This window comes from Bos javanicus, chromosome 1 (genome assembly GCF_032452875.1).
Source record: "Bos javanicus breed banteng chromosome 1, ARS-OSU_banteng_1.0, whole genome shotgun sequence".
NCBI classification, from domain to species: Eukaryota; Metazoa; Chordata; class Mammalia; order Artiodactyla; family Bovidae; genus Bos; species Bos javanicus.
In genome coordinates, this window is record NC_083868.1 from 57,297,412 (window position 1) to 57,312,039 (window position 14,628).

Consider the following 14,628-nt stretch of genomic DNA (forward strand, 5'->3'; position numbering starts at 1 on the left):
GCCAAGCAGAAAAATTTAACACTTGTAGGGATAGTGTGAATTGAGAGAATTTTATGAATGACTCTAGGTCCTGTTCAATCTAGGAATGGGGTTGACTATGGTGATAGTTTTAGGAATCCAGTGCCTCCTGTAAATGAAACATACACTGGATACTGACTCTGATTTCAGAAGATGCAGAGAACTGGAGTTAAAAGACCAAGTTTAAAAGATGCTTTCTCTTTTAAAAAAGCAAAAGAGCTCTTAAAGAGTAAAATATTTACTGGATGGATTTACTAGGCCAGGAAATGCCTCAAAGCAAATCCATTATTTCTTACAATGTTCTTAATCTTCTAACATACAAGAAGGAAAAGGTAAGAACTCTGAGTACAATAGCTCTTCTTGTTTTTTTTCTATTATGAAACATGTTCACTTCAAAGATACAGTAGAGCTTCTCTGGTGACTCTGGGCTTCCCTGGTGGCTCAGATTGTAAAGAATCTGTCTGCAATGTGGGAGACCTGACTTTGATCTCTGTGTTGGGAAGATCCCCTAAAGAAGGGAATGGCTACCCACTCCAGTATTCTTGCCTGGAGAATTCCATGGACAGAGGAACCTGGTGGGCTACAGACAATGGGGTCACAAAGAGTCAGACATGACTGAGAGACTAACACTTTCAAAGATATAGCAACACTGTTTAAATAATTACAAGTTATAAAATAATGATTACTAAGAAACTGCAGTATTGGAGAAGACTCTTGAGAGTGCCTTGGACTGCAAGTAGATCAAACCAATCAATTTTGAAGGAAACCAATCCTGAATATTCATTGGAAGGACTGATGCTGAAGCTGAAGCTCCAATACTTTGGCCACCTGATGCAAAGAGCTGACTTATTAGCAGAGACAGTGATGCTGGGAGAGACTGAAGGCAGGAGGAGAAGGGGACAATAGAGGATGAGATAGTTGATAGCATCACTGATTCAACAGACCTCAGTTTGAGCAAGCTCCAGGAGATGGTGAAGGACAGGGAAGCCTGGCATGCTACAGTCCATGGGGTCACAGAGTCGTACATGACTGAGTGACCAAACAATACAATACAATACTAGAAAAATTACTGTTTCACAATTATGCCAATGGATATAAATAAAATACCAGTAAAACTTATCAAACATCTTTCTTAAGAGGAATTCTTCTACTAAAAATTCAGAGAAAGTCTGAATGGTGAAGAAAATAAATTCACTGTTGTCATACTAGAGCAGACCTTCTGTTTTATTGTCGTTGTTACTATTACTATTTTAAGAGTGATTACTTAACAGTTTTTACTCCTCTGAAACCTAAACAAAAGCAAAATTCTATTACATTGATTATTGTCAAAATTGTGAGGCACAAGCTCTACAAAAGCAAGAACAGTTATGTTCATGGCTGAAACATCAGGGCCTACAATAGGAGCTATCACTTAGTACGTATCAACAAATAATTGTTGGGTTATTGAATGAATTATCTTCCACATAAGTATTTTTCTTTGTCTCTTTATTTTTCATTCCCCAGTGAATAGAGAGTTCTTTTGATTATATTGTGGATATCATCTCTGATAAAGTTCCCTGAAATTCTATGATTGTTATAGGGAAGAACTGACTCCATGTTGGATCTGTTTCTTTAACTTTAACCATTGCTTCCCACTACTTTTATTCATTAAAAGGATACTGTTCATATGGAGTGGCCTCCCTCAGGGAACCCTGCCTCTCTGCCTGAATGTTAAACCAAAATGCCTTTGTTTAGGACCATGTCCACCTGTGGATGGCTATAGGAAAGAAAAAATGGACACATTCACTCCCTGAGGCTAGCCATTCCAGGAGATATCTGTAAGATTAATGGCCTTTTACTTTATCCCCTTACCTCCCCCCACTCCTGTTCTGTAAAAGAACCTGGCATTAAGACCTTGATAAGATGGTTATTTTGAGACATTAGTCTGCCATCTTCTCAGTCAGCTAGCTTTCTAAATATACTCATATTCCTTGCCTCAATACCTGTCTCTTGGATTTATTTATGTGGTGAGCAGAGTAAGCTTGGACTCAGTAATATGAGTGGTATTTACTATCTTAAATGGGACCTCATATAACACTAGATCAGGCTTCTCTGGTGGCTCAGATAGTAAGGAATATGCCTGCAATGCAGGAGACCTGGGTTCAATACCTGGGTTTGGAAGAATCCCCTGGAGAAGGGAATGGAAACCCATTCCAGGATTCTTGCCTGGAGAATTCCATTGACAAAGGAGCCTGATGGGCTACAGTCCATGGGATTGCAAAGAGCTGGACATCACTGAGCAGCTTGCACATAATACTAGATCAGGTATAGAGGCTGGACTTTGATCCTTCTGACCAGCATGTATGACTACACTTTACATTTCTCAGTTTCCCCCAAGGATGGTTTTTGAGCTTTTAAGATGCTTTTGAATATAAACATTTCCTTTTTCCTCACCTCAGTCCTCTATGGGAAGGCCATATCTGCAGCAGGTTTTATGGTAAAAACTCTCTGAGTACTGTATTCTGTCACTTCTTTTTGTACTCTGCATTTTGGAAAATATTCTATGTATGTAGTTTGGTTTTCTCACACACCACAGAAAGGTTATATGAAGCATTTAAAGAGGATGTACCTTGTTCTGCTAAACTGGAGTTCTAGGATCACAACAGATATTCTAAACTGCCATGGCTTGAGTAAACTAATTGGATACAAAAAACAAGGCTGAAAGTAGATGCTTCTTATGCCAAAGTTGGGTAGTTGTCCACGGCCTGGACCAGGCCTTGAGAAAGACATGAGTAAGGTGATTCTTTGCGTGAAATGTTCCCTTGGTATCTCTAATTTTCTTGAAGAGATCTCTAGTCTTTCCCATTCTGTTGTTTCCTCTATTTCCTTGCATTGATCACTGAGGAAGGCTTTCTTATCTCTCCTTGCTATTCTTTGGAACTCTGCATTCAGATGCTTATATCTTTCCTTTTCTCCTTTGCTTTTCACTTCTCTTCTTTTCACAGCTATTTGTAAGGCCTCCCCAGACAGCCATTTTGCTTTTTTGCATTTCCTTTCCATGGGGATGGTCTTGATCCCTGTCTCCTGTACAATGTCACCAACCTTCGTCCATAGTTCATCAGGCACTCTATCTATCAGATCTAGGCCCTTAAATCTATTTCTCACTTCCACTGTATAATCATAAGGGATTTGATTTAGGTCATACCTGAATGGTCTAGTGGTTTTCCCTACTTTCTTCAATTTAAGTCTGAATGTGGCAATAAGGAGTTCATGATCTGAGCCACAGTCAGCACCTGGTCTTGTTTTTGTTGACTGTATAGAGCTTCTCCATCTTTGACTGCAAAGAATATAATCAATCTGATTTCGGTGTTGACCATTTTAAAGGAGATCAGCCCTGGGATTTCTTTGAAAGGAATGATGCTAAAGCTGAAACTCCAGTACTTTGGCCACCTCATGCAAAGAGTTGATTCGTTGGAAAAGACTCTGATGCTGGGAGGGATTGGGGCAGGAGGAGAAGGGGACGACAGAGGATGAGATGGCTGGATGGCATCACTGACTCGATGGACATGAGTCTCAGTGAGCTCCGGGAGTTGGTGATGGACAGGGAGGCCTGGCGTGCTGCGATTCATGGGGTCACAAAGAGTCGGACACGACTGAGCAACTGAACTGAACCGAACTGATAGGACCTTTTTAATGTATTGCTTGATTTGGTTTGCTATTGTTTGGCTGAGATTTTTGCATCTATGTTCATCAGTGATATTGGTCTGTAATTTTCTCTCTTTTGTAGTATCTTTGTCTGGTTGTGGTATCAGGGTGATGGTGGTCTTGCAGAGTAAGTTTGGAAGTGTACTTTCCTCTGTAATTTTTTGAAATAGTTTCAAAAGGATAGGTGTTAATTGTTTTCTAAATGTTCCATAGAATTCACCTGTGAAGCCATCTGGTCTTGGACTTCTGTTTCTTTGGTTTTTGAAATCACAGATTCAATTTCAGTACTTGTAGTCAGTTTATTCATATTTTCAATTTCTTCCTGGTCTGATCTTGGGAGAATGTATCTTTCTAAGAATTTGTCCATTTTAGTGGCATATAGTTGCCTGTAGTAAGTAGCCTCTTATGGTCCTTTGTGTTTCTGTGGTGTCAATTATAACTTCTTTATTTCCAATTTTGTTGAGACTACACTCTAAACTACTGAAAGGATGAGGTTTTGATTAGGAAGGGGTATATAAGATGCTCACAGGAGTTCTGACAACTGTATTTTTTGTCCCAAGTCATAATTACTCATCTGTATACTTTATAATCACTCATTGCAGTGTGCATACATCACTTACCTTATATACACATGCATGCACATACACATGATAAAGCACAAAATACGTATGGTTCAGGACTATTTGAATGTGGCAAATGAACTTCTAGACATTTTAAAATCTCTCTGCTTACAAGCACTGTGCTCAGGCCCTGTAGATGGCCATATAACTCACACTTTCTCCCTGAGCTGACAGCTTTCTGTGTTGCCTGCAGGGAGATGGTCACAGAGTAAAGGGAAGGGAAGACACCTCCCCTTGGCACTGTTGGATTCTCTACTCAACTCATCTTTTGAGTTCATCTTTGGCAGGTAAAAAAATTCTCTCACTCTTGTTATCAATAATTCTGGTTCAGTCTAGGTCTGAGGAATGTTGCTTCTATAGGCATCCTCATGAAAAGTCCCAACTTAGCCTCACAACAAAACCATAACCAATATTAAATAAGGGATGTTTGTTACCTCTTTGTAAATGGCCAATAATTATACTAATATGATTATGTTTGCATAAGTGTAATTTTGGTATTATAAAATCCATGTCAGAGGTCAGAAAATACAGTATTCTAGTTTTAAGAAATTAAGATTTCAGAAAATATGGGATTCTAATTTTTAAAAAATTAGGAAAAAATAGGTTCTTACCTAAGGACTGGATCGTATTTTTGTGCAAGCTAAGGTCAATATTCACAATAACAGTGAATGTAATTAAAGACATTACAGAGGTCATCAGACTTTCTCCATTAATTAAACTGACGAGGCTTCTAGAAAGACCTACAGAGGGAAAAAAATTTTTTTAAGGAGGGAAAAATTTTCATAAATATTAAAGAACAGAATTTATCAACAAGTAGAATGATATTTTCAGCCATGGATTTATATCATGTACTTTTTCTACATACTTAAATATACGTTAGTCATGTTTGTAAAATCTGTTCAAGAAGATTTCATTATGTATTAACTTACAAGCCTAGATCATTATGAGTAAGTACCAAATTAATTGTGGTTGATTAGGCATCAAAGAAAGGGCTTCCCTGGTGGCTCAGATGGTAACTAATCTGCCTGCAATGCAGGAGACTTGGGTTCAACCCCTGGGTTGAGAAGATTCCCTGGAGAAGGGAATGGCTACCCACTCCAGTATTCTTGCAAACTAAAATGGACAGGAATGGGTGAATTTAACTCAGATGACCATTATATCTACTACTGTGGGCAAGAATCCCTTAGAAGAAATGGAGTGGCCCTCATAGTTGACAAAAGAGTATGAAATGCAGTACTTGGGTGTAACTTCAAAAACAACAGAATGATCTCAGTTCATTTCCAAGGCAAACCATTCAACATCACAGTATCCAAGTCTATGCCCCAAGCACTAATGCTGAAGAAGCTGTACTCAAACAGTCTATTAAGATCTATAAGACGTTCTAGAACTAACACCAAAAAAATGATGTTCTTTTCATCACAGGGGGTTGGAATGCAAAAGTAAGAAGTCAAGAAATACCTGGAAAAACAGGCAAGTTTGGCCTTGGAATACAAATTGAAGCAGGACAAAGGCTAATAGAGTTTTGCTGAGAGAACACTCTGGATGTAGCAAACACCCTCTTCCAGCAACACCAGACATGACTCTACACATGGACATCACCAGATAGTCAATATCGAAATCAGAGTCATTATATTCTTTGCAGCCAGGATGGAGAAGCTCTATACAGTCAGCAAAAACAAGACCTGGAGCTGACTGTGGCTCACATCATGAGATCTTTATTGCAAAATTCAGATTTAAATTGAAGAAAGTAGGGAAAACCACTAGACCATTCAAGTATGACCTAAGTTAAATCCCTTATGATTGTACAGAGGAGGTGACAAATAAATTCAAGGGATTAGATCTGATAGAATGCCTGAAGAACTATGGAAGGAAGTTCATGACATTGTATAGGAGACAGGGATCAAGACCATCCCCAAGAAAAAGAAATGCAAGAGGGCAAAATGGTTGTCTGAGAAGGCCTTACAAATAGCTGAGAAAAGAAGAGATGCCAAAAGCAAAGGAGAAAAGAAAAGATATACCCAATCGATTTCAGAGTTCCAGAGATGGCAAGTAGAGATAAGAGAGTCTTCTGAACTGAACAATACAAAGAAATAGAGAGAACAATAGAATGGGAAAGATTATTTTTTTTAATTTTATTTTATTTTTAAACTTTACATAATTGTATTAGTTTTGCCAAATATCAAAATGAATCCGCCACAGGTATACATGTGTTCCCCATCCTGAACCCTCCTCCCTCCTCCCTCCCCATACCATCCCTCTGGGTCGTCCCAGTGCACTAGCCCCAAGCATCCAGTATCGTGCATTGAACCTGGACTGGCAACTCGTTTCATACATGATATTTTACATGTTTCAATGCCATTCTCCCAAATCTCCCCACCCTCTCCCTCTCCCACAGAGTCCATAAGACTGATCTATACATCAGTGTCTCTTTTGCTGTCTCGTACACAGGGTTATTGTTACCATCTTTCTAAATTCCATATATATGCGTTAGTATACTGTATTGGTGTTTTTCTTTCTGGCTTACTTCACTCAAGAAAACTGGAGATACCAAGGGAACATTTCATGCAAGAATGGGCATGATAAAGGACAGAAATGGTAAGGACCTAACAGAGGCAGAAGAGATTAGGAAGAGGTGGCGAGAATATACAGAGGTCTTAAAGACCCAGATAAACATGACGGTGTGGTCACTTACCTACAGCCAGACATCTTGGAGTGTGAACTCTAAGTGAACTTTTAGGAAGCATTATTATGAACAAAGCTATTGGAGGTGATAGAATTCCAGCTGAGTTATTTAAAATCCTAAAAGATGATATTGTTAAAGTGCCACATTCAATATACTATCAAATTTGGAAAACCCAAGGATGGCCACAGGACTGGAAAAAATCAGTTTTCATTCCAATCCCAAAGAAAGGCAATGCTAAAGAATGTTCAAACTACCATCAAATCAGATCAGATCAGTCGCTCAGTCGTGTCCGACTCTTTGCGACCCCATGAATCGCAGCACGCCAGGCCTCCCTGTCTGTCACCAACTCCCGGACTTCACTCAGACTCACGTCCATTGAGTCAGCGATGCCATCCAGCCATCTCATCCTCTGTTGTCCCCTTCTCCTCCTGCCCCCAATCCCTCCCAGCATCAGAGTCTTTTCCAATGAGTCAACTCTTCGCATGACGTGGCCAAAGTACTGGAGTTTCAGCTTTAGCATCATTCCTTCCAAAGAAATCCCAGGGCTGATCTCCTTCAGATTGGACTGGTTGGATCTCCTTGCAGTCCAAGGGACTCTCAAGAGTCTTCTCCAACACCACAGTTCAAAAGCATCAATTCTTAGGCGCTCAGCCTTCTTCACAGTCCAACTCTCACATCCATACATCAATTGCGCTTATCTCATACCAGCAAGATAATGCTCAAAATCCTTCAAGCTAGGCTTCAACAGTACATGAACCAAGAACTTTCAGATATACAAGCTAGGTTTAGAAAAGGCAGAGGAACCAGAGATCAAATTGCTAACATTTATTGGGTCAGAGAAAAACCAAGGGAATTCCAGAAAAATATCCACTTCTGCTTCATTGTTTCTGCTAAGCCTTTGACTTCTGGATCACAACAAACTGTGGAAATTCTTAAAGAGATGGGAATACCAGACCCCCTAATCTGCCTTCTGAGAAAACTGTATTTAAGTAAAGAAGAAAGAGTTAGAACTGGACATGAAAAAACAGACTGGTTCAAAAGTGGGAAAAGAGTATCTCAAAGGCTGTATGTTGTCACCCTGCTTATTTAACTTATATACAGTGTACATCATGTAAAATTCTGGGTTGAATAAATCACAAGCTTGAATCAAGATTGCCAGGAGAAATATCAACAACCTCAGATATACAGATGATATCACTCTAATGGCAGAAACTGAAGAGGACCTAAAGAGTCTCTTGATGAGCATAAAAGAGGAGAGTGAAAAAGCTGGCTTAAAACTCAACATTCAGAAACTAAGATCTGGTCCCATCACTTCATGGCAAATAGGGAAAAAGTGGAAACAGTGGCAAATTTTATTTTCTTGGACTCCAAAATCAATATAGATGATAAAATTAAAAAACGCTTGGGGCTGGTGCACTGGGATGACCCAGAGGGATGGTACGGGGAGGGAGGTGGGAGGGGGGTTCAGGATGGGGAAAATGTGTACACCCGTGGAGGATTCATGTTGATGTATGGCAAAACCAATACAATATTGTAAAGTAATTAGCCTCCAATTAAAATAAATAAATTTAAATTAAATAAATAAATAAAAGATGCTTGCTTCTTGGAAGAAAAGTTATGACAAACCTAGCATATTAAAAAGCAGAGACATCACTTTACTGACAAAGGTCTGTATAGTCAAAACTATGGCTTTTCCAATAAGGGAGCTTCCTGGGTGGCACAGTGGTAAAGAATCTGCCTGCCAATGTAGGAGACACAAGAGACATGGGTTCAATCCCTGAGTCGGGAAGATTCCCTGGAGTAGGAAATGGCAACCCACTCCAGTATTCTTGCCTGGAAAATCCCATGGAGAGAGGAACCAAAGACTAGGACATGACTAAGCGCACACACAAATGGTTTTTCCAGTAGTCCTGTATGAATGTGAGACTTGGACCATAAGGAAGGCTGAGTGCCAAAGAATTGATTCTTTTGAATTTTAGTGCTGGAAAAGACTCTTAAGAGTCCTAGGATCCTCTGTCCATAGGATTTTTCAGACAAGAATACTGGAGTGGGTTGCCATTTCCTATTCCAAGGAATCTTCCAAGGGAATAGAACTTGCATCGCCTGCATTGGCATGCAGACTCTTTGCCACTGATTCACCAGGGGGAGCTTGTTTTATGTAAGATGATCAACTAGAGCTCTCATTTCTTGTTTCAAAGTACAGATGAAAATGTGAAATTTATTATTTTTTAATTCTGAGCCTTGGTCTATATAAATATGTACACCATGCATTTAAGACAAGACAAAAAAATGATAGTAGAGGGATAAGGCAGACTTATAAACCAAAGCTCTATACCATGGTAACTAACCAAAGTATTAATGCAGTTGTCCAGGTAGTCAGACTGTAATTAGTAATTGTCTGACTTTCTCATACATCACTTTTAATGATTTTAGAAATCAAACTCCATTAATGGAGAGCATTCTGATATATTTCCATCTTAATCTCCTCCATTTATGATATTATTCCAAGTTTAGATATCTATCAATTATTATTTCTTTCTTTCTTTGCCATTCAATGTTCCTGTGGGGCAACACTATAACTGAACTTCTTTAATAACTTTCAAAATGTCCATAGGAAGGAAATATTATTAAGGAAATGGTAAAAACCTTTCTTGAACCAATCAGCCTATCCTTCTGATCACAATCTAATACAGTAAGTATGCTACTGGAAAAGAAGCAAAGCCAAGGCAGTCTGTCCCTGTAGAAACTCATTGCCTTCATGATCTAATTCCTCACCTGTCTCTGCATTCATGCCTTCTGCATTAAGACTGAAGTTTATATCACCAAAGAGATTTTTTTTTTAAATAAGACTTTATACAAGGAGAGGCTTGAGAAAGATTTCTGCTTCTACTCTCTTAGATCCCCGCCACCATCATGGCAGAATTTCCTGGCTACTCTTCTGGAGGAATGTGAGAAATAATATGGGAGAAATGATCTTCCGGGTGAGGGCATTCTAGATCATTTAGCTCCAGATAACCCTCTAGCTGACTGCAAATTCATTAGTGAGCCTAGCCAAGATCAGCAGAGCCCAGTTCATACCATCAAAGCTACCAAACTCATGAGAAATAAAAAATGATCGTAGTTTTAAGCCACTACCCTTTGGAGTTATTTTTAGTCAAAGGCAAAGACAAAAACAAACCCTAACTGATACTGTTGTATAACTATTTCATCTTAGAAAATAGGGCTATAACAAAATGAATATTTGGAAATAAAGACAAGGAGCATAAGAGGAGTCAATAGATCATAAAAAGCTCAAGACAATATGAATGTATCCATGTACTCCAAACATTAGGCCTGGCCAGATTTTATTGTTGAGAATGAAATAAAAAATGTATAAAAGTCTTTCTGTGAAAACTCAGGCAAAAATATTTCCAAGAGAAAAATAAATGTTTTATACTTTAAAAATGATGCAAAATGAGGAGAAAAGCAAAATTCCAAAAGTAACGGCAAGATGACCAAAGATTACAAGAATAACTTTGTAAGTAAATCCAAAGAAATGATTTAAATTCAACAATGGTAAACCAGGAAGTCAATGGTTTGACTTTATAAACTCTAAGATTATAAAGTTAAGAGGATTATGGAATTCTCTCAGGTAGTACAGAACTCCTCCAAATCTTATGAGTATGAAAAGGAGCAGGAATTGACAGAGTCCCATAGCAGCAGGGTTGGGGGATAGATGCTGATACAATCTTAATCTCCTTGTCTTAAAGATCTGACTTTTCTTTATTCATATAGATACACTTGATATTTCTCCCCTACTCTCCTTCTACTTGCCTCAGATAGCTCTTTCCTTTTTAACTGTCCATTAAAAAGTGTTCTTGTGAGGGTGTGTATGCATGTATGTGCCACATTAAAATTCTATTATAAAACAAATGTTTCCATTCTCATTATAAAAAATAGTCAAGCAAACATAAATTAGGTAATTTTTCCTTTTTTTTGAATGTGAGTCTTAGCATTTTTTTTTTTTCTGGGTTACACTGACTTGGTATTTTACTTTTCAAAAGAGGTTTCTTTCTCCTAAAACAGTGCACACTGAAAACACTATATCATTAATGATTTTATTGTTTTTGACTCTTTAGAATTTTGGTCTTAATGGTGACAAAGACTTAAAAGATAATTTTTTTTTTTTACAGATAGCATTATCCAAAGAACAGCGTTTTCAACAGAAAAGAGGTGTTGGGCAATAAAAATGTTACCATGAAATACATACAATATTATAATGCTTCCATAACTATTCTGTTGGCTCAAGGCAGACACATGCATGAAGTCAAGCATTCCAAATAATGCCCTGCCTTACAAGGCATTGGTGGTAGAATTCTCACTTGCCACATGGGAGGCTGGGGATTGATTCCCAGCCAATGCAAAAGGCAGATTATTTTCTTTGGGCTTCTTTTGTGGCTTAGCTAGTAAAAAATCTGCCTGCAATGTGGGAAACCAGGGTTTGATCCCTGGGTTGGGAAGATCCCCTGGAGAAGGGAAAGGCTACCCACTCCAGTATTCTGGCCTGGAGAATTCCATGAACTGTATAGTTCATGCCCTCACAAAGAGTTGGACATGACTGATCGACTTTCACTTTCACTTTCATTCCACAACTGAATGTAAGACTTAAAATACTAAGTAAGCCCACCACTGGCATTTCATCCTATTCTAAGAATCACCAAATGAATCTCTATGCTCAAACCTTAGTGTCCCAGCACCCCACTTCACATAGTAAGAAGCTATAATGAACAAAGATCTTAAAACTAGACAATTTAAACACGGAATATATTTTAAATATAGGAAAAGAGAGAAATATACCTACCCAGATCTTTTATAGCAGATGAAGTCAGCATGGGATCTAAACTCACAAGTATAGCTGAAAATAATAACCATGGGGTGGTTTTCAAAAGCAATTTATTCACAGATGCCAGATACCAAAGGATTAAGGTATAGTTAATCAGAAAGCCAGGAACCGTAATGAAAACTATCTGCAAAGAAATTTCAAAGATAGAAAAATCAAATTGCATTTGTATTACATTTTTAAAAGCAAAATCAGGATACTGAAGATGTAGAATCACATTAAATCCATCAAAGGGAAATTTTCTATTATATTACTTAACAACTATGTGCTTGAAACTCTGGAAATAAGGGAAAAAGTTGCAGTGAGAGTCTTAGAATCTAAGAAATACTAGTTATAGGAAATATTATAATTAAAAAACAACTTTTATACAAACTGCTACATATAAAATAGATAAACAACAGGGTCCTACTATAAAGCACAGGGAATTATATTCAATATCCTGTAACAAACCATAAAGGAAAAAACAAATTTTTAATTATCTTGATAAAGACATTGAATATAGATATGTATCTGTGAAGGTAGATACCATATAAATATACTATATGTTGCTGCTGCTGCTGCTGCTAAGTTGCTTCAGTCGTGTCCGACTCTGTGCGACCCCATAGACGGCAGCCCACCAAGCTCCCCCGTCCCTGGGATTCTCCAGGCAAGAACACTGGAGTGGGTTGCCATTTCCTTCTCCAATACATGAAACTGAAAAGTGAAAGTGAAGTCGCTCAGTCATGTCCGACTCTTAGCGACCCCATGGACTGCAGCCTACCAGGCTCCTCCATCCATGGGATTTTCCAAGCAAGAGTACTGGAGTGGGGTGCCATTGTCTTCTCCAATATGTTACATATGTATAATATATATACACATTTAACAATGGATAAAAACTGAGACATAGTTTATTAACACAGAAAAAAGAAAAAAAATTTAGAAAGAGGTTACAAAAGAGTGGGGGTCAGGGGAGGAAAGAGAAAACAAAATAATAGAAAGAGTGCATGGAAATGGCAGAGGACCAGGGAAAAGATAGGAAGGAAAATTCTATTATTTCAGAAGTGGAACCTGGCCTTCTGCCTTCCCACTAGTGGGAAGTTGCCTTCTATTTTCTCTTATTCTGTGGTGGCTATTTAGCATGATTTTATGACCAAACAGACTTGGGAAAATATGCTGATTGTTCCTTAAAGTACCTGTGAGAATTCACAAATATACTCCCATGTTCACTACAGCATTATTCACAACAGCCAAAACATTAAGCAATCTAAATGTCCATCTATAGATGAATGGATAAGGAATATGCATTATGTATATATATATATACATATATGGAATATTATTCAGTCATAAGAAAAAGAAGGAAATCTTGCCATTTGCCACAATATAAGTGGATCTTGAGGGCATATACTAAGTGAAATAAATTATGCAGAGAAAGACAAATGCCATATGATCTCACTTATGTGTGGAATCTAAAAAAACAAATTCATAGATTTGGAGAACAGATTCATGGTTGACAGAGGCAGGTAATCAGGTTAGTTGGGAGATGAAGGTGTGAAATGCATAAAATTGGTCATAAGGCACCAATTTCCAGTTATAAAATAAGTAAAACATGCTAAGTCATTTTAGTCGTGTCCGACTCTGTGTGACCCCATAGAGGGCAGCCCACAAGGCTCCCCCGTCCCTGGGATTCTCCAGGCAAGAACACTGGAGTGGGTTACCATTTCCTTCTCCAATGCATGAAAGTGAAAAGTGAAAGTGAAGTCGCTCAGTCGTGTCCGACTCTTAGCGACCCCATGGACTGCAGCCTACCAGGCTCCTCGGTCCATGGGATTTTCCAGGCAAGAGTACTGGAGTGGGGTGCCATTGCCTTCTCGGAAGTAAAGCATAGGGGCATAATATCAGTATGGTGACTACAGTTAACAGCAATAATGTATTTCATATACAGCCAACAGTATACTGATTACTCATTCCTATTTAAAACAGTAGCTATTGTTGAGAAAGGCCATAAGACTAGGAGAAAGATCTACAACTAAAGATATAAAGAAACCATGACAACTCAAGTGCCTATTAACAGATGAATAGATAAGGGGATGTGGTTTTTATATTCAATAGAATATTATTCAGCCATAAAAAGAATGGAAGGCAGCTATGCTCACCACTATACAATCAATGCAAGAATAAAATTCTGCCATTTGCAGCAATGTGGATAGACTTAGAGAACATTATGCTTAGAGAAATCAATCAGAGAAAGATAAATACTATATATCATTTATATGTGGAATCTAAAAAAAAATACAAATGAATATATATGCAAAAGAGAAATAGATTCATAGATATAGAAAACAAATTAGGGGTTACCAAAAGGGAAAGGTAAGTGAGGTAGGGACAAGTTAAGTGTATGGGGTTGATAGAATGTATAAAATAAGCAACAAAGACATATTGTATAGCACAGAGAATTATAGCCATCATCTTTTAATCTCAAAATATATGGATTCACTACATTGTATACCTGAAACTAACATAATATTTTAAATCAACTATATTAAAAAAAAAGAAAAGAAAACACACCATAAGATGGGAAGAGGAGCCAGAAACACTATGGAGTCAAGACCCATATCCACAGTGAGTGAGCCACAGCTAGAAGAATTACAATTGCAGAGTTTCTCTCTTAGAAGTGAAGAGTCCAGGCCCTGCGTCAGGATCCCCGGGCTGGGGGTACTGCACCATGATGATGATATCACTAGAACATTTGGCTTTGAAGGCCA

The 14,628-nt window shown here is 38.2% G+C and overlaps 1 protein-coding gene and 1 long non-coding RNA gene across 5 annotated transcripts in view; one reads left to right on the forward strand and one right to left on the reverse strand.

Annotated features, from left to right (window-relative positions):
- Positions 1-14,628, reverse strand: part of SLC9C1 (solute carrier family 9 member C1) — a 128,507-nt gene that overhangs the window by 98,503 nt on the left and 15,376 nt on the right. For all 4 annotated transcript variants that reach the window (XM_061391820.1, XM_061391904.1, XM_061391989.1 and 1 more), the window contains exons 5-6: positions 11,846-12,011; positions 4,934-5,062 (exon numbers count right to left, since the gene is read on the reverse strand). In XM_061391820.1, coding sequence (XP_061247804.1) covers positions 4,934-5,062; positions 11,846-12,011 — 295 coding nt within the window. The remainder of the gene's footprint in view (positions 1-4,933; positions 5,063-11,845; positions 12,012-14,628) is intronic.
- Positions 4,519-14,628, forward strand: part of LOC133232625 (uncharacterized) — a 36,548-nt gene continuing 26,438 nt past the window's right edge. The window contains exon 1 of the long non-coding RNA XR_009731414.1: positions 4,519-4,609. This is a non-coding gene — a long non-coding RNA (uncharacterized LOC133232625). The remainder of the gene's footprint in view (positions 4,610-14,628) is intronic.